This window comes from Notamacropus eugenii, chromosome 5, assembly GCF_028372415.1.
Source record: "Notamacropus eugenii isolate mMacEug1 chromosome 5, mMacEug1.pri_v2, whole genome shotgun sequence".
Taxonomy (NCBI): domain Eukaryota; kingdom Metazoa; phylum Chordata; class Mammalia; order Diprotodontia; family Macropodidae; genus Notamacropus; species Notamacropus eugenii.
Genome location: NC_092876.1, coordinates 146,155,127 through 146,176,082, shown reverse-complemented (window position 1 = coordinate 146,176,082; position 20,956 = coordinate 146,155,127). Strand labels below are relative to the sequence as shown.

Below are 20,956 nucleotides of genomic sequence, written 5' to 3'. Positions count from 1 at the left end.
GCATTTGGGGGTATGATTGATCACACTACCCAGATTTGATAATCTATCTGACTCAGTAGCTGTGGTGGTCTCAGGCATGTTACTCCATAGCTGCATTTTTTGGGGCTGTATTGACAGTTGTGAGGGGTACAGAAAAGCGTAGTAGATAGAAGGCCCTGCTTTGAATGGAGAAGACCTAGGTTTAATTAGGTTAGGCCTCTGATATGTACTACGGTAAGCTTTGGTGAGACCTTTAACCTCTCAATACCCCAGATAGTTCTTAAAAGTATATAAATTAGTTTCTAATCAGCATCAGTGAAGAGAGCTCCCTACCTGGCAAAATCACAGGTAGAACACTTTATTCTCTGTCAAGAAAGAAAATCAATTATTTGACTATATACGTCACAAATTTTGTGTTTTTGTAGTTTTTTTTTTTTAGTTGAAGGAAATGATTTGTAAATTGGGTGTTTCTGTGATTTTACTAATAATTTTTTAAAAAATCTTCCAAAATACTATCTTTTCTTTTCATGGCTTATGGGAGGTATTTGATATGCTACTAAAGTTGTAACTTTTATCAATCTGTGGATCTTTGGTGCTAAAGATAAATTGTTATAGCTGAGATTTGTGCAGAATGTTTTATACTTTGCTTATGTTTACTGTTCTGTAGTAATTTATGATGCATGAAGAAGGCTAAAGATTATAGTGTGGTTCACCCCCCCCCCCCCCCCCCCCCAACCATCCTTAAGTTGTTGGAGTTCAGCATTGAGAATGAATGCCTTACTCGTAGGGCTTATTAACTTGTAAAGAGTTATAAAACAAAGTTATTCTTGATGTAAGGTCTAGAGCAAATAATGCCAACTTTTTATGAAACTGATTATTTAAAAATGTATAGGTGATATGTGTACTGGATCCTGATATATTAAAAATGAGGAAAAAGGCCTTTATCTAGAAATTTTTGCTTCATTAACCAACAGGGACAATTAAAAAAAATTAAATGAAAAAAGAAAAGTTATATTTTGTTTATAGAAAATATTTTTATCTTATTTTTCTATCTGCCATATTTGACTATCTAGAGAAGTATAACTTTTCTAAGACAAATTTATTTTCTTTTTCTTGATCAAGCTTCATAGAATTCATACATGCCTAATGTCTACAAGAATAAATTTAATGAATTATTTGTATTAAACTTGTCTGGGACTTTGAAAATAACAGAGAGGAAGTGTGTTGTGAGGGGAATATGAATTAAAAAAATGAACTTCAAAAGTCAAAGCAGTCAATAAATACTTTTAAAAGCAAACTTTAGAATATAAATTAAGTAGTGCAAGCATGTTGTTATTGGGGTTTGAGAGTTTAAATTTAAGTGTGTGTGTGTGTGTGTGTGTATGTATGTGTGTGTGTGTAAAGTCTGTCTCTAAACAAAATTAAATTCTAGAGTTTTAGACTGAAACTTAACAAGCCTGTCCCTTTTGACCTTATATTCCTACCATGATGGAGTGAATGACAAATCAGTTTATTACAGTTCTGATCTGAGTTAATAAGGATAAGGAACAAAGTTAACTGAACCCAAAGGAATTACATTATTTACAAAAGTCAGATTTGATTTATAGTTCTAAATTTGATTTACAACAACCGTGAAAGTAATTAAGCCCATTTTATATAAGAACCATTCAGATATTCTGGATACTATAAGCAGCATTAGGCTGTCTGCCCCTTAGAAGTTTTGGTTAGTTATGAGCTTTGAGTACTCTTTAAATCTGTCTCATGAAGGGAAATACTATAATTTTCCCTTGTTTATCCTGTCCAGTGTTGTAAAACTACTCATATTTAATACTTATACAATGCATATTCCAGAAGTCCATTTGGTAGCATGTTAAATAACTTTCTTATATCCATACGGATCAATAAATTCAAAGATTATGTTTTCTAAACTGAATGGTGCTTCCAAGACCATTGGAGAATGATAAATTGTGTTTGTACTGCTTTGCTCCCAAATCTAATTGTTTAGTTTTCAAAACCCAATTTTGATGTTCTCAGAATCTACAATAAAAATAGTAACTATTGCTTATATAAAAATTGAGAAGGGAATGTCTACATAAGCATGATCTGTTTTATTTTCTTACTGCTGATATGTGTGGGCTGTAGTTGATGGACCTGAGCTGTAAGTGCATAATCAACCCTTAATTATTCATACATGGATCCTACAATTTTTTTTTTTAAATTCAGGCTGATTTCATCCCACTATTGGTAGGCATATACTCAGAAGATCTATACTCATTTTAATATGCTAATAGAATATTTTTAAGCAGGCATATAAGCTAAAAAAATTTTTTGAAGGTGGTCACTGTGTCGTGTGTGTGTGTGTGTGTGTGTGTGTGTGTGTGTGTGTGTAAGTAGCCAGTAATATATTTCATAGTGCCAAGAAAAGAGACAGGAAGAGAGAGTGTATAGAAGATTTCAGAAGCCTAGAAGAGAAAATTTTTTGTCCTCTTAAGGAGCTAGACAAACTGATGAAGATAAATCCTATTAAATGTTTTAATTTACTGGGCTAGAAAAAAATAACAAAACATTTCAGTCAGAACAAAAAGTCAAGAATAACAAAGGAATTAATGAAAAAAAAGTAAAGCAAGAAAGTTTAGCAGTTCTAGATCTTAAACTATAAGGCAGTAGTTATTAAAGTATCTGGTACTGGCTAAGAAATAGAAAAGTAGATCAGTGGAACAGAGCATACATACAATACATAGTATCAGGTTATTATAGTGACCTCATTTTTGACAGATGTGAAGATTGAAGGTTTTGGAATTATTTGCTAAAAAAAATGTTGGGAAAGCTAGAAAGCAGTATGGTAGAAATTGGGCATAGACCAGTGTAACCATTGACTGAGATAATAAGGTTAAATTAGATACATGACTTAGATATAAAGGGAGATATCATAAGAAAATTTGAAGACCATAGAACGTATTACTTGTCAGACTTTTGGATAGACTAACAATTTATGAATAAACTAGAGATAGAAAGCAGTGTGAGGTGTAAAATGGATAATTCCAGTGACATTACATTAAAAACTTTTTGTACAGATAAAACAAATGTAACCAAGATCTGAAGGAAAATACAAAATTGGAAAAAAATTTATAGACATTTTCTCTGATAAACGTCTCATATCTCAAATATATCAGGTACTTTGTCAAATCTATAAGCATACAAGTCATTCCCCAATTGATAAAAGGTCAAAGGATAATGAACAGTCACTTTTTCTGTAAAGAAATCACAACACACTCTCTCTCTCTCTCTTTTTCTTTCTCCCTCTCTGTCTCCCTCTCTCCATATATGTATATATACACACATGGAAAAAATGTTCTAAATCACTATTGATTAGAGAAGTATAAATTAAAAACAATTTTGAGATATCATCTTACATCTGTCAGAATGGCCAAAATGATAAAAAGGGAAAGTGAAAAATGTTGGAAGGGATGTGGAAAAATTGGGATATTGATTCACTGTTGGTGGAACCGTGAACCAATCTAACCATTTTTGAAGAGCAATCTGGAATTATGCCCAAAGAGTTATAAAACTGTGTAAACCCTTTGACTCAGCAGTAAACCTATTAGGTCTGTTTCCCAAGTGATTAGGGAAAAAAGAAAAGAATTTATATATTCTAAAATATCATAGCAGCTCATTCTGGTAGCAAAGAAGTGGAAATTGAGGGGAAGCCTGTCATTTAAAGAATGACTAAACAAGTTGTGGCATGTGATTGTGATAGAACACTACTGTGCTGTAAGAAATGATGAGCTGGTTGATGTTAGAAAAACATGGTAAGACTTGTATGAGATCATAAAGAATGAAATGTACAGAACGAAGAGAATGTTGTACATAGTAGATCACTTAAATGACTAAATCATTTTGAATATTATAAATACTCAAATCATCTATGAAGGAACATGCTATCCACATCTAGAGAAAGAACTGATAAATAGAAGTATGTATCATTTACACACATACACATTTGTGTCTAATGGTAGCCTCTAGAGTGTTAATATACTCTGTCTTGTATATGTAATCTATTACACTAATCCACCACTCTATTCCTTAACCAGTACAAAAGAGTTTTGAGAATTGCCACTTTATACTACAGTTTTAGATCTACTATAGCTTGGGTCATCTTCCTTTGCATTCTCCCCCCACCCCCCACCCCTGCCATTAATTCCCTTAATATTCTTGACCTTTTGTTCTTCCAGATGAATTTTGTTGTTATATTTTATAGCTCTATAAAATAATTTTGGTAGTTTGATTGGTAAGGCACTGAATAAGTAAATTAGTTTAGGTTAGAACTGTCATTTTTATTATATCGACATAGTCTACCCACGAGCAGTTGATATTTTTCTAGTTGTTTAAATCTGACTTTATTTGTGTGAAAAGTGTTTGTAATTGTGTTCATGTAGTTCTGGATTTGTCTTGGCAGGTAGACTTCCAACTATTATTTTATATTGTTTAGAGTTATTTGAAATGGAATTTCTCTTTCTCTCTCTTGCTCATGGGATATTTTGGCCATATTATGAAATGCCGATTTTTGTGAGTTTATCTTATATCCTGCAACTTTGCTAAATTTGTTAATTATTTAAGGTAGTTTTTTAGTTGATTTTCTAGGGTTGCAAAGAATGATAGTTTTATTTCCTCATTGCCTACTCTTAATTCCTTCAATTTCTATTTCTTCTCTTATTGCTATAACTAACATTGCTATAACTGACTATATTGAATAATAGTGATGATAATGGGTGTCCTTACTTCACGAACCCTGATCTTACTGGGAAAGTTTCTAGCTTATCCCCATTACAGATAATACTTGCTTATGGTTTTAGATAGCTACTGCTTAGCATTGTAAGGAATGCTATGTGTCATAAATTTTGTTGTCTCGTTGTCATTTTCTTTGATGAAATTATTGATTTGTTTCTATGATTTATTGTTTGACCCATTCTTTGTTTAGGATTAGATTATTTAGTTTCCAATTAAATTTTAGTCTATCTTTCCATGGTCCTTTGTCAAATGTAATTTTTATTGCTTCATGAATCTGAAAAGAATGCATTTAATATTCCTGCTTTTCTGGAATGCTTTTTTGATTACGAGGTATTATGCTCTGATACATGGTCAGTTTTTGCGTAGGTACCATGTACTGCTGAGAAAAAGGTATATTACTTTCTATTCCCATTCAGTTTTCTCCAGGGGTCTATATCTAATTTTTCTAAAATTCTATTCACCAACTTAATTTCTTTCTTGTTTACTTTTGGTTAGATTTGTCTATTTCTGAGAGGGGGAAGTTGAAATCCCCCACCAGATTTGCTTTACCATCTGTTTCCTCCTGTAACTCATTTAACTTTTCCATTAGAAATTTGTATACTATACCATTTGGTGCATGTTTAGTGTTGATATCACTTCATTGTCTGTGATACCTTTTAGCAAGATAAGATGTAGTTTCCATCCTTGTCTCTTTTAATTAGATCTCTTTTTGCTTGTTCTTTGTCTGAGATCACTGATGTTATTCCTGCTTTTTTTTTTTTTTTTTTTTTTTTGCTTCAGCTGAAGCATAATGTATTTTCCACCAGCTTTTTGCCTCTGCTCCATGTGTGTCTGTTTGAGATATATTTTTGGTAAACAGCGTATTGTAGGATTCTGGTTTTTAATCCACCCTGCTCTCCATTTCTGTTTTATGGGAGAGTTCATCTCATTTACAGTTATGTTGACGGTGTCTTTCCTTCCATCCTATTTTTTAAAAAATGTTTATTTTCTTTTAGTTTTCAACATTCATTTCCACAAAATTTTGAGTTCCAAATTTTCTCCCCATCTCCCCTCCCCTCCCCTCACTCCATTACGCCTTGCATTCTGATTATCTCTTCCTTCAGTATGCCCTTCCTTCTATCACACCCTCCCTTCCCTTATCCTCATTTTCTCTCTTTTTTTGTAGGGCAAGATTGATTTCTATACCCCATTACCTGTATTTCTTATTGCCCATTTGTATGTAAAATCAATTCTCAACATACCTTCCTAAAACTTTGAGTTCCAGCTTATCTGCGTTCCTCCCTCCCCACCCATCCCCACTGAGAAGGCAAGCAATTCAATATATGCTACATATGTGTAGTTTTGCAAAAGACTTCCGTAATAGACATGTGTAAGACTATATTTCCCTCCATCCTATCCTGGCCCCCATTTATTCTATTCTCTCTTTTGACCTTGTCCCTCCCCAAAAGTCTTTACTTCTAATTACTTCCTCCTCCCATTTGCCCCCCCACTTGTCCCCTTCTCCCCTGCTTTCCTGTAGTGTAAGATAGATTTTCATACCAAACTGAGTAAGCATGTTATTCCCTCCTTAAGCCATGTGTGAAGAGAATAAGCTTCACTTTTTCCCTCTCACCTCCTCCGTTTTCTCCTCCATTGAAAAAAGCTTTTTCTTGCCTCTTTTATGAGAGATAATTTGCCCCATTTCCTTTCTCCTCCCAATATATTCCTCTCTCAACCCTTAATTTTATTTTTTTTAGATATCATCCCTTCTTATTCAACTCACCCTGTGCTCTCTGTGTGTTTGTGTGTATGTATAATCCCAACTACTCAAATACTGAGAAAAATCTCAAGAGTTACAAATATTATCTTTCTACGTAGGAATGTAAACACTTCAACTTTAGAAAGTCCCTTATGATCTCTCTTTCCTGTTTACCTTTTCATTCTTCTCTTGATGTTTGAAAGTCAGATTTTCTGTTCAGTTCTGGTCTTTCCATAAAGAATACTTGAATGTCCTCTTTTTCATTGAATGACCATTTTTCCCCCTGAAGTATTATACTCAGTTTTGCTGGATATGTGATTCTTGGTTTAAATCCTAGTTCCTTTGACTTCTGGAATATCATATTCCAAGCCCTGTGATCCCTTAATGTAGAAGCTGCTAGATCTTGTGTCATCCTGATTGTATTTCCACAATACTCAAATTGTTTCTTTCTAACTGCCTGCAATATTTTCTCCTTGATCTGAGAACTCTGGAATTTGGCTACAATATTCTTAGGAGTTTCTCTTTTCAGATTTCTTTCAGGAGGTTATCAGTGGATTTTTTCAATATTTATTTTACCCTCTGATTCCAGAACATGAGGGCAGTTTTCCTTGATAATTTCATGAAAGATGATGTCTAGGCTCTTTTTTTGATCATGGCTTTCAGGTAGTCCCATAATTTTTAAATTGTCCCTCCTGGATCCATTTTCCAGGTCAGTTGTTTTTCCAGTGAGATATTTCACATTATCTTCTATTTTTTCATTCTTTTGGTTTTGTTTTTAATTTCTTGGTTTCTCATAAAGTCATTAACTTCCATCTGCTCCATTCTGATTTTTAAAGAACTATTTTCTCCAGTGAGCTTTTGAACCTCTTTTTCCATTTGGCCAATTCTGCTTTTTAAAGCATTCTTCTCCTCGTTGACTTTTTGTACCTTTTTTTCCAGTTGAGTTAGCCTGTTTTTAAAGGTGTTATTTTCTTCAGCATTTTTTCGGGTGGCCTCCAGCAAGCTGTTGACTCACTTTTCATGATTTTCTTGCATAGCTCTCATTTCTCTTCCCAATTTTTCCTTCACCTCTCTTACTTGATTTTCAAAATCCTTTTTGAGCTCTTCCATGACCTGAGACCATTGCATATTTATTTTGGAGGTATTGGATGCAGAAGCCTTGACTTTCTCTTATAGTATGCATTGTTCTTCCTCATCTGAAAGGATGAAAGAAAATACCTGTTCACCAAGAAAGTAACCTTCTGTAGTCTTATTTTTTTTCCTTTTTTGGGCATTTTCCCAGCCAGTAACTTGACTTTTGAGTCCTTTGTCAAGAGTGGGGTATACTCTGGGGATCTGTAAGCTCTCAGTTCCTCCAAGGTGGCACACTCAAGGAAGAGGAGTTTATTCCTTTCCTGGCCTGTGCACTGGTCCGCGAGCAACCAAAAACTTTTCTGCCCAGAATCAGTGAGTAGTAGAATTCCCTCTCTGCAGCTGCCTCCAGCTCTGCCAGCACTCCTCCTCCTCACTGCAGGGACAGGCTTAGGGCAGAGTTTCATATCAGCTACTCAATTCCCTCAGGGGCTTTAAGCAGAAGGCAGGGCTGCCTTTTGCTTTAGGATGATGGCTTCAAAAATGGATGCTACAGGCTGGGCCAGACCGTGTTCCCTTTTCTAGATGAAAAAGCTGTCTTGTTGACCTTTGAAGCTTTCTTTGTCATTTGTGGATTGAGGGATCTGAGCACTGCTGCTGGTGCTGGGAATTCCTCCCCTGAGGCCTGTTCCCATCCTGTTCCTGCTGGTGCGGAGTGATCAGGTCTGGACTGGGCTCTATGCCCTGTGCGATAGACCTTTCTTGTTGGCTTTCCAGGCTACCTTGGGCTGAAAATCTCTTTCACTCTGTTGTTCTGTGGCTTCTGTTCATCTAGTATTTGTTGAGAGTCATTTTTTACAGGTATTTATGGGCTATGGGGGAAGAACTACTCTGCCATCTTGACTCCTCCTCTCTCATCCTATTTTCTTCTTGTTTTTCCTTTTATCTCTCTTTCTTTCACCGTCAGTCCACACCAGCGTTTTGCTTCTGACCATTGCCTCTGTCAATCTGCCCTCCTTTCTATTAGGCTTCCCTCTTCTCTTTTTTTTTTTTTTTTTTGTCACCCTCCCACCCTACTTCCCCATTGAGTAAGATAGATTTCTTTACCCACCTGTGTAGGTTATTCCTTCTTTGAGCCAAATCTAATGAGAGTAAGGTTCAAGCAATGATCACCTCCTTCTCTTCTTTCCCTCCACTTCAATAGGATCTTTAATACCTCTTTATGTGAATAATTTACCTCATTCTTCCCCTCTCTTCCCTCTTCTGCTAGTACAATCCTTCTTCTCACCTCTTAATTTTTTTCTATCATCCCGTCAAAGTCAACTTATACTCTCTGTCTGCCTATACTCCTAACTGTCCTAATAAAAATACAGTTCTTAAGAGTTGCAAGTATCATTTTCTGATATAGTAGTGTAAACAGTTTAATATGATTAAATAACTTATGTTTCTTCTTTCCCATTTACCTTTTTTATGCTTCTTTTGAGTCTTGTCTTTGAAAATCTAAGTTTCTGTTTAACTCTGGTCTTTTCAACAGGAATGTTTGAAAGTTCGCCTTTTCCCTGAGTGTCCATTTTCCCTCCTGAAATTTTATGCTCAGTTTTGCTGGCCAGTTGATTCTTGGTTGTAATCCAAGCTTCTTTGCCTTCTAGAATACCATATTCCAGGCTCTCTATTCTTTTTATCTAGAAGCTACTAAATCCTGTGTAATCCTTTCTGTGACTCCTTGACATTTCAGTTGTTTCTTTCTGACTGCTTTCAGTATTTTCTCCTTGATCTGAAAGTTCTTGGAGGGTCCCTTCCAGCTCTAATAACCTAAATTCCTGTGAATCTGATTTCCATGACCACTCACCAGTCACCAAGCAGTACAAATTCCAAGTTGCCAGAGGACAGTGGAGGGGCAAATAGTAGGCATACATAATTTGCTACACGATACCAAGAATGACTTGAGGGAGGAAAGTGGCAGGAGGGAGATTATTCGGGAAATTTGTGGTTATAAAGGAGGTGGGCAGGTAATGTCATGAGAGCAAAGAATAACAGATGGACACTTTAAAGGCTACATGGGAACGCTCCAAATATTTAAATAAAAAACAAATCAAAGTCTCTGGCATGTGGGATAGATCTGTCTGTGGAGCATTTATGAGAAGCCTTGGGCAAGAACGTCATGACTAGGAAGCATGGATAGGTTGTAGTCTACTGAAATCATAAATTTATTTAAGAACTGACATACTTATTTATATCCTGCTAAGTTTAATAAGGACATCTGTATGAAATATGCTGTACTTTACACAAAAGTAGAAATTATAGTTAATGTTATAAAAATAAATACATTAAGCATACCCATGTTAAAAAAGAATGTGATTGCCTCTCTCACCTTGGCAGAGGTAATGGTACATATTGAGGTATACTCTTGAAGACATGGCCAATGTTATATCTTTATTTCATTGAGAGGGTTGTTTCTGTTGGGCAGTTTAAGAGCATCAACAAAACATTTATTTAAAAATATATTATCTCTACGATGCCAAGATGGTATTACTTATTCTTCAGTCCAATCCAGTAAACATTTATTGAACAACATTTCTTAATTGGATTCAATTAAGAATTCAATTAAGAAATCCAAGAAGACAGACCCTGCTCTCAAGGAGCATACCACAAACAAAAGCAGGAAAATGGAGGTAATGGTGTGGTAGTGGGAAGGAGGTATTAAAGATGAGGAACAGTACCTCTGGGACTGCAACAGAAGTTTATTTACAGTATATTCAGTGAACCATAAGTAATTCAGAATGTGATAGGATTTTATCAGTGGAAATGACTGACATTAAAGAAGAGACTTTACCATCTGGTTTGCTGCTGCAGCCTCAGGACCATGAGGTCTTTCCTTCTGACTTTCAACTGAAACTTTCATTATTTATTGTCTCTCCCATTAGAGCATGATGAGCCCCTTGAAAGCAGGGACTGTCTGACTTTTCTATGTGTATTCATAGCACTTGAGAGTACTGATTTAACAAAACCTTTTGACAAATACTTTTAGAAATACTTCTTGCCTAGTAAATAATAGCTTATATGATAAAGTATGTTACTTGTTATAGAGTGCCTGCCTCTGTGGGTTAAGAGATAAATGAATGAACATAATTTTCGACTGTTCCTATGTGCCAGGCACTTAGTGCTAACTGAGCCTCAAGTGTAGTAATATGAAAGTAAGGCAGTCCTTATCTTTGATCTTGAATTCTAATGAGGGAGATTGTATGTATTGAAAAGTGCTGTCTAGGGAAGGGAGTTTTAGTCTGGGAGTCACAGGATAAGTGAGCTGATCTATAGGAATGATAAATAACATGCACTTTTCCAAAGTAATGATAGTATTGATTGGACTACCGTGCTCAGAGCGTATAGTGAAATGAAAGGGGAGGGCATAACAAAGTGAAAGAAACATGATTGGATATCTGGAGCCAGCTATAGGTGATATTTTCTATTCAGACTGAGGAGTGAGAGCTGATGAGTTTAGTAACAGAGTGATCTGATAGGAGAATTACAATGAATCATGGTCAGGTAGATGAGCTGTCACTGATCAGGACAACACACCTTTAGGAGGGGAGCTAAAAGGTAACCTGGGGTGTGGGGAGTGGTGCCATGGTAATGTACTTTTTACTGTTGAAGAAACTGAGGCTCAGGGAGGTTATTTGAACTTATACAAGATAATATACCTAGCAAGTGTCAGTTAGTTCCACTCCTTTTAATCATATACCATTGTTGGCAAAGTGGTAGAAAAGGGGGTTTAAGTAATGAATTCTTTTTTGGATGTATTCTGTTAAAGATTTCCTTAGATCCTTCAGATCTCGATGGCCAAAAGTAGTTGAGAGAGTAGGGCTAGATATATAGTTCTGAGAATCATTTGCATACGGCTAATAATTGAATTCTTAGGGGTTTATGGTTTCATCAAGTGAGACAGTATAGGGGTAAAATAGATTAACACCCATAATTGATATGTCTAATATGGATGGAGAACTAACAAAGGTGACTTGAGAAGGAGTGGTCATATAGGAGAAGAAACAAAAGAATATTGGTACAAAAATTTAGAGAGGAGTATCCAATGATACAGAGAAGTTAAGAAGGATCAAGATTAAAAAAAGAAAGATCATTGGATTTGGCAATTAATATGTCATTAATAATTTTGGAAAGGGCAATTTCCTTTTAACATGATCCTGTCAGTATTCTTCATTTGATATAAGACAAATAATAATGGTTATATTTGTATAATACTTTATTGTTTTATTTTAAGAATGTTTTGTATTGCTTTTCTCGCTGTCGCTCGCGGTGTGGGGCTCGTGTGGAGCAGGCCAGGAGGGAGCAGGCGGCGGACGATGCCCAGCAAGGTCCTGTGGGGAGACCTGATGGAGGAGGAGGAGCCCCTGGACGGGCCCGAGGGACCGCGGCCGGCACAAGAGTGATAAAAGGAAGTTGAACCACCGAGATGACTTTAAAAAGAAATTGAAAACATCAGATAATGATGATTTAGATGGACTCAGTCCCCCCAAATCCAAAAAATCAAAAAGGAAAGAGAAGCTAAATGGAGACAGAAAAGAAGGGCTAGATAGATTTCCACATGAATTTTCAGATTCACCCAAACCTGACAAGGCAAGAAAGAAAGGCCTCTCAAATACTGAAGAAAATGGAAAGACTTCGAAGAGCCTATCGTCTATTAGCAGCTCCAGCCAGACAACAAAATACAGTAAGCTCGAAGAGGACCTAACACCTGAGCAGAAAGAATGCGCCTTCTCCCAATTTCCTATATCTGAAGAAATTGTAAAACTCCTCAAAGCTCGAGGGGTAACCTATTTGTTTCCCATCCAAGTGAAGACATTTAGTCCTGTATATGAAGGGAAAGATTTAATTGCTCAGGCACGGACAGGAACAGGGAAGACATTTTCCTTTGCTATCCCTTTGATTGAGAAACTCCAAAGAGATCAGGAAGAAATGAAAAAAAACCGATCTCCAAAGGTACTTGTTCTAGCTCCAACAAGGGAATTGGCAAACCAAGTAGCCAAAGACTTCCAAGACATAACTCGGAAACTTAGTGTGGCATGTTTTTATGGAGGAACACCATATCAAGGTCAAATTAATCACATTAGAAGGGGTATTGACATCTTAGTTGGGACCCCTGGCCGTATCAAAGACCACCTGCAGAGTGGCCGTTTGGATCTCTCTAAATTGCGTCATGTCGTGCTTGATGAAGTGGACCAAATGTTAGATATGGGTTTTGCTGACCAAGTGGAGGATATTATCCATGGATCTTACAAAACAGGTTCCGAAGACAATCCTCAGACCCCCCTCCTGTTTTCTGCAACTTGCCCACAGTGGGTATATAAAGTTGCCAAAAAATACATGAAAACGAAATATGAAGAGATTGATCTCGTGGGAAAGATGACTCAAAAGACTGCAACCACTGTGGAACATTTGGCCATCCAGTGCCACTGGTCTCAGAGGGCAGCAGTGATTGGTGATGTCATTCAGGTCTACAGTGGAAATGACGGGAGAGCCATCATCTTCTGTGAGACAAAGAAAAACGTGGCTGAGATGGCCTTGAATCCTCACATAAAACAGAATGCACAGTGTTTGCATGGGGATATTGCACAGTCACAAAGAGAAATCACATTGAAAGGCTTCAGGGAAGGCAGCTTCAAAGTTTTGGTGGCAACTAATGTAGCTGCACATGGTTTGGATATTCCTGAGGTTGATCTTGTGATTCAGAGTTCACCTCCACAGGATGTTGAATCCTATATCCATCATTCTGGACGCACAGGGAGAGCTGGACGAACAGGGATTTGTATATGTTTTTATCAGCCAAATGAAAGAGGCCAGCTGAAATATGTGGAAGGAAAAGCGGGAATAACTTTTAAACGTGTAGGTGTTCCCCACTACAATGGATTTAGTTAAAATCTCGGAGTATGGATGCTATCAGGTCCCTGGCTTCAGTTTCTTTTGTTGCTGTTGAATTTTTCCGGCCATCAGCTCAGAGACTGATAGAGGAGAAGGGGGCAGTGGATGCATTGGCAGCAGCATTAGCACACATCTCAGGTGCCTCCTCTTTCGAACCTCAGTCCTTGATCAACTCTGATAAGGGATTTGTGACTATGATCCTGCAAAGTCCAGAAGAGTTACAAGACATCAGCACTGCTAGGAAGGAGCTGAGCAGGAAGCTGAGTAGTGACACCATGTCCCGAATTGTCCAGATGTGCCTCCTAAAAGGGAAAATGGGTGTATGCTTTGATATTCCAACAAGTGAGTCAGAACTAATGCAGGCAGAGTGGAATGATTCAGATTGGATATTATCAGTGCCAGATGCGTTACCAGAATTAGAAGAATATTATGATGGGAGGAGATCGTCCAACACAAGACAGAGAGGTGGCCGGTCAGGTGGTCGTTTTGGAGGACGATCAGGTGGTCGTTCTGGTGGTCGGCAAGGTGGTGGCCGATCAGGTGGCCGTCAGGGTGGTGGTTGGTCAAGGAGTCGACAAGATAGCAGGAGGCGTGGAGGAGGTGGAAATAGATCAAGAAGTCGGGGCAAGAAACGAAGTTCCAACAGTTAATTCTGCCAATATAAGCTAGTTAATTGGGTTAAATCATGTGTATCATCCACCACAAATTGGGTCTTCATAGTTAAGGGGTGTGTCCTCTATTTGCAGAAGCACTTGGTCATATTTTTCAAAAATAACATTACAAGCATTCATGTGAAAACAAATCTACTTATACAGTTATACCTTTGAATTAAAAAAAACCTTTTATTGTCTCTTTTCAAAAAAAAAAATGTTTTATATTTATTTAGAATTTTATACTTCCCCACTACATGTAAAAACAATTTTTAACATTTGTTTTTTAAAACTTTGAGTTCCAAATTCTCCTCCTTTCTCCCTTCCCTAACCCCTGTCATTGAGAAGGCAAGCCATTTGATGTAGGTCATACATGTGTAGTCATGTAAAACATTTCTGTAATGGTCATGTTGTGAAAGAAAACATAGACCAAAAAAAAAATAAACAACTCTCAAGAAAAATGAAGTAGAAAATGTATGCTTCAATCTATATTCAAGTATTCTCAGTTCTTTCTCTGGGGATGGATAACATTTTTCATCTTAAGTCCTTCAGAGTTGTCTTGGATCATTGTATTGCTGAAAGTAGCCAAGTCATTAACACCTGATAACCTTACAGTATTGCTGTTACTTTGTACAGAGTATATTTCACTTTGCATTAGCTTATGTAAATCTTTCAAGGTTTTTCTGAGAGTATCCTCCTCATCATTTCTTACAGCACAATAGTATTCCATCACAATCCCACATCATAATTTGTTCAGCCATTCCCCAGTTGATGTGGGTATCCCCTAAATTTCCAATTCTTTGTCCCCAGAAAAGAGCTATTATAAATATTTTTGTACCTATAGGTCCTTTTCCTTTTTTATTTTTTATCTCTATTAGGGTACAGACCTAGTAGTGCTATTGCTGGGTCAAAGGGTATATTCATGGTTTTATAGCCGTTTCAGCATAGCTCCAAATTGCTCTACAGAGTGGTTGATTCAGTTCAGCTCTACCAGCAGTACATTAAGGCTCCAGTTTTCCCACATCCCCTCCAACATTTGTCATTTTCCTTTTCTGTCCTATTAACTAATCTAATAGGTGTGAGGCAGTACCTCAGAATTGTTTTAACATTTTTTCATATGGCTATAGGTAGCTTTGATTACTTCATTTGAAAATAGTTCACATTTTTTTGATCATTTATCAATTGGGGGATGACTCTTATTTTTTATAAATTTGACTCAGTTCTCTGTATGTTTGGGAAATGAGGCCTTTATCAGAGAAACTTGCTTCAACATTTTTTTCCATAGTTACTATTGCTAACTCTGTTTCCCTCCATCCTATCCTCTCTACCCCATTCTATTCTGTTCTCTCTTTTTATATTCTGGTGCTCCTCAAAAGTGTTTTGCTTCTCACTACTCCCTCCCCCAATTTACTCTCCCTTTTATGACTCCCTCTTTTCTTATCCCCTTCCCTGAGGGTAAGATGGATTTCGGTACCCAGTTGATTGTGTATGTATGATATTGGAAATTGTTATGCCCAATTCTGATGAGAGTAAGGTTCACTCACTACCCCTCAGCTCCTCCCTTTTCCCCTCATCTGTAAAATCTTTTTCTTGCTTCTCTTATGTGAGACAGTTTACTTTCCTTTCCCCTTCTTCCAGTACATTCCTCTCTCACCCCTTAATTTTATCCTTTTGGATATTATCCCTTCATATTCTACTTACATCTGTACCTTCTATCTGCTGTAATAATGAGAAAGTTCGTATGGGTTAGAAGTATCATCTTCCCATGTAGGAATGCAAACAGTTTAACCTTATTACATCCACTGGGATTTATCTTGAGTCTTGTATTTGAAAGTCAGATTTTCTATTCAGCTCTGGTCCTTTCATCAGGAATGCTTGAAAGTTCTCTATTTCATTTAATGTCTGTCTTTTCCCTCTGAAGGATTATGCTCTCTTTTGCTGGATAGGTGCTTCTTGGTTGTAATCATAGTTTTTTTTTTTTTTTTTTTAAATTAATTTATTTAACTTTTAACATTCATTTTCACAAAATTTTGGGTTCCAAATTTTCTCCCCATTTGTCCCCTCCCCCCACCCCAAAACATTGAGCATTCTAATTGCCCCTATCACCAATCTGCCCTCTCTTCTATCATCCCTCCCTTCCCTTCTCCCCATCTTCTCTTTTGTCCTGTAGGGCCAGATAACTTTCTATACCCCTTTACCTGTATTTCTTATTCCCTAGTAGCAAGAACAGTACTTGACAGTTGTTCCTAAAACTTTGAGTTCCAGCTTCTCTTCATCCCTCCCTCTCCACCCATTCCCTTTGGAAGGCAAACAATTCAATATAGACCATATCTGTGTAGTTTTGCAAATGACTTCCATAATAGTCATGTTGTGTAAGACTAACTATATTTCCCTCCATCCTATCCTGCCCCTCATTGCTTCTGTTCTCTCTTGTGATCCTGTTCCTCCCCAAGAGTGTTGACTTCAATTTGCTCCCTCCTCCCATTGCCCTCCCTTCCATCCTCCCCCCCACCCTGCTTATCCCCTTCTCCTCACTTTCCTGTATTGTAAGATAGGTTTTCATACCAAAATGAATGTGCATTTTATTCCTTCCTTTAGTGGAATGTGATGAGAGTAAACTTCATGTTTTTCTCTCACTCCCTTCTTTTTCCCTCCACTAAAAAGTCTTTTGCTTGCCTCTTTTATGACAGATAATTTGCCCCATTCCATTTCTCCCTTTCTCCTCCCAATATATTTCTCTCTCACCACTTAATTTCATTTTTTTAAAGATATGATCCCATCCTATTCAATTCACTGTGTGCTCTGTGTGTGTGTGTGTGTGTGTGTGTGTGTGTGTGTGTGTAATCCCCCTCCCCCCACCCAGATACTGAAAAGTTTCAAGAGTTACAAATATTATCTTTCCATGTAGGAATGTAAACAGTTCCACTTTAGTAAGTCCCTTATGATTTCTCATTGCTGTTTACCTTTTCATGCTTCTCTTCATTCTTGTGTTTGAAAGTCAAATTTTCTTTTCAGCTTTGGTCTTTTCATCAAGAATGCTTGAAAGTCCCCAGTTTCATTGAAAGACCATTTTTTCCCCTGAAGTATTATACTCAGTTTTGCTGGGTAGGTGATTCTTGGTTTTAGTCCTAGTTCCTTTGACTTCTGGAATATCCTATTCCATGCCCTTCGATCCCTTGATGTAGAAGCTGCTAGATCTTGTGTTATCCTGATTGTATTTCCACAATACTTGAATTGTTTCTTTCTAGCTGCTTGCAATATTTTCTCCTTGACCTGGGAACTCTGGAATTTGGCCACAATGCTCCTAGGAGTTTCTCTTTTTGGATCTCTTTCAGGCAGTGTTCTGTGGATTCCTTGAATACTTATTTTGCCGTCTGGTCCTAGAATCCCAGGGCAGTTTTCCTTGATAATTTCATGAAAGAGGATATCTAGGCTCTTCTTTTGATCATGGCTTTCAGGTAGTCCCATAATTTTTAAATTGTCTCTCCTGGATCTATTTTCCAGGTCAGTTGTTTTTCCAATGAGATATTTCACATTATCTTCCATTTTTTCATTCTTTTGGTTTTGTTTTGTGATTTCTTGGTTTCTCATAAAGTCATTAGCCTCCATCTGTTCCATTCTAATTTTGAAAGAACTATTTTCTTCAGTGAGCTTTTGAACCTCCTTTTCCATTTGGCTAATTCTGCTTTTGAAAGCATTCTTCTCATTGGCTTTTTGAACCTCTTTTGCCAGTTGAGTTAGCCTATTTTTGAAGGTGTTATTTTCTTCAGCATTTTTTTGGGTCTCCTTTAGCAAGGTGTTGACCTGCTTTTCATGCTTTTCTTGCATCTCTCTCATTTCTCTTCCCAGTTTTTCCTCCACCTCTCTTACTTCATTTTCAAAATCCTTTTTGAGCTCTTCCATGGCCTGAGCCCATTGAATATTTATTTTGGATGTGTGGGATACAGAAGCCTTGATTTTAAGTCTTTCCCTGGTGGTAAGCATTGTTCTTCCTCATCTGAAAGGATAGGAGGAGATATCTGTTCACCAAGAAAGTAACCTTCTATGGTCTTATTTTTTTTCCCTTTTTTGGGCATTTTCCCAACCAGTTACTTGACTTTTGTGTCCTTTGTAGGGTATACTCTCGGAATCTGTGAGATCTCAGTTCCTCCAAGGTGGCACAATGAAGCGTGTACTGGTCTGGAAGCAGAGAGGGATTTTTATGCCCAGAATCTTAGCAGATACCTCTCCACAGACACTTGGCCTCCAGTTCCCAAGTCAGCACTGGGGGCTGATATTCAGATAAGCCGGATGGGCAGGGCAGCCATTCAGTGTGAGACAAAGACCAGCTGCCTCAGGGCATCTACAAAGGGCTGAGGCAAGACTCAGCTCTTCAATGCCCCAGGGGTTTTTAAGATGCAACAGTGGAGCTTCCCCTACGGGCTGCTCTGCAGGCTCTGTGGCCACTGCCTGCTGCTGGAGCTATGGGAAAGCCCTTCTCCCTTCCTGGCCTGCTGATTAAACCTCATCACTGATCTTTGGTGCCTGTGTGCCAAGGGATCTGAGGCCCCACTACTGCGACTAGAGATTCCGCCCCCGAGGTGTCCTCCTCCCAGAGTCTCATTGTGCTGGGCCACTTGGCCAAGGCTGGATTGGGCTCCACGCTCAGCTCTGTAACCAGCGCAACTGACATTTCCGTGGGTCTTTCAGGTCACTGTGGGCTGGAAATCTCCTCCACTCTGTTATTCTCCACTTCTGCTGCTCCAGAATTTGTTGAGAGTGCCTCTCTACAGGTATTTTATGGGCTGTGGGGAGGACCCTGTGTAAGTGTGTCTTTCTAGTCCGCCATCTTGGCTCCGCCACTGGAAAGTAAATTTCTTATAACAAATATAAGTGGTTCTTGTTCTGAACCCTCCATTGTATCATTTTCCTTTTTCATCATCTTTACCACTTTGATGGGGATGAAGTGGAGTCTTAGAATTACTTTAATTTCTAATCTCTTATTAATAGTGATTTGGAGTATTTTTTCATATAGCTATACAGATAACCTGCATGTTTTCTTTCACAAGTCCTGGTTCTTACTTTTAGTCTGTTTATCAATTGAGGAGTGACTCTTTTTCCTATAAAATTGAATCAGTTCCTTACATGTCTTAGAAGTAAGACCTTTATTGGAGAAACATTAATTTTTTTTTCTTTGGCCATTAATAGTTTATCTTTTAATCTTAGCTTTATTGGATACATTAATGTTAAAATATCACTCATTAAATACTTAACTTGGTATTAGCTTTTCCAACTTATATAATAATTTCCAGGACCTGGATACTTAGGAACTGAAGAAGCAAAAGACTTTTGTCTATAGAGTTCTGTCCTTTCAGATGACAAGGTATTTATTCTAGCAAAATCTGAGGGACAACCCTACTCCTACTTATTATATGTATTACTGCCTCTGTGCAGTAACTTACTCATTCGTGTACAAGTATTTTGGTTAGTCTGTTCTAAACCTTTAGCAATATTGATGCTTGTTAGGGCTATTAGTTTCTACATAAACAGAATAAAGTCCTGTTCAGATGGGAACTAATCATCTTCCTTCAAAGTCATTCAGAGTTCAAGATTGTCCTAAGTGTTGTGATAAGTTGGTTAGTAACAAGTTACATATCTCCAGTCTTTTGGTTTTCTCTGAAGTACTTTCTAATGTTTTTTTGATCATTTTGCTTAGCACAAGCCAACATGACTTTGCATTACTGATACAACTTTCAAAATGTGTTGACTTTTGTTGACACTAAGTGGTTTCCTGAACTGAGTTGGGACTACACTGTCATCCTTTAAGCCTTGTTTTTATGATTCACCTTTTTAGAATAGCTTGTTTAGAGTTAGCCATTCTTAAGTATTGCTTAATGGATATATTCTGAAAGATAGAGAATGTTGGGTTGTAATTGTATTTTGTGTTACATTTTTCTTTGCAAATATACATTCTTCTCATATATTTACCTCATGTTTGAAATAACGTTCACACCTGAGAAATTTAATTTGAAGTAGCATTTTACTTTACAGTACTGTCCTAGTTTATCTTTCCTGTTGTGTAGAATATCACACACATATAGCAGTGTTTTTGTTTGGGCTTAATCAGGATTTCCTAATATCTTCAGTGTGAAAGGGAACTTAAAGGTCATCTTGTCTAGCCTCCAGTTTCCTTCTTACACTTTCCAGGGTGGGCATCTCTTATAATCAATTGACCTGTGTGTAAGTACATTCAGTTACAGAGAACTCACTGCTTCTCAAGCCAGCATTTTCAATTTTTGGACACCTTATATTATCTTCCTTCAGATGCTTAATTTTCTAATTACATCCCACTTTTGGAAAGAACACAGTCAAATGTTAAATTATTTTCATAAAATAATCATTTGGTCAACTGTCTGTGTCTTTCTTTTTTCACGCAGAAGAAACCACCTAATTCTAGCATCAAGAAAAAAGCAACCAAAGTGACAGAAGCAAAAAAAGTGATGAAGAGGAAATTTAAAGTGAATACAAAAGTCACCTTTAGTGAAGATGGGGAGGTAAGGTTCTGTAAATAATCTGACAAATAGCTGTATTCAGAACAGGAAGAACCAGTGCACCTAATTTGCTTGACTATCAACTGTATAAACATGCAGTTTCTGGGACACATCTGGGGTTTTCTGAACTTAATGGTATACTACACAGAAGTGATACTGCCTCTAAAATGACTAGAAGTCTAATAAGAATGACAAAATTGTCTTTGTTCTACTTCTGCTAAAGAAACTTTCTTCCCATAGGGTCTCAACTTATCCCAAAAGAGATAGAG

At 37.3% G+C, this 20,956-nt stretch overlaps 1 protein-coding gene and 1 pseudogene across 1 annotated transcript in view; both read left to right on the top strand.

Annotated features, from left to right (window-relative positions):
• The window catches only part of DDX10 (DEAD-box helicase 10), a 323,965-nt gene that overhangs the window by 183,047 nt on the left and 119,962 nt on the right, over window positions 1-20,956 (top strand). Inside the window, exon 14 of the mRNA XM_072611177.1 lies at window positions 20,574-20,690. Coding sequence (XP_072467278.1) covers window positions 20,574-20,690 — 117 coding nt within the window. The remainder of the gene's footprint in view (window positions 1-20,573; window positions 20,691-20,956) is intronic.
• Window positions 11,873-14,375, top strand: LOC140505314 (ATP-dependent RNA helicase DDX50 pseudogene; annotated as a pseudogene).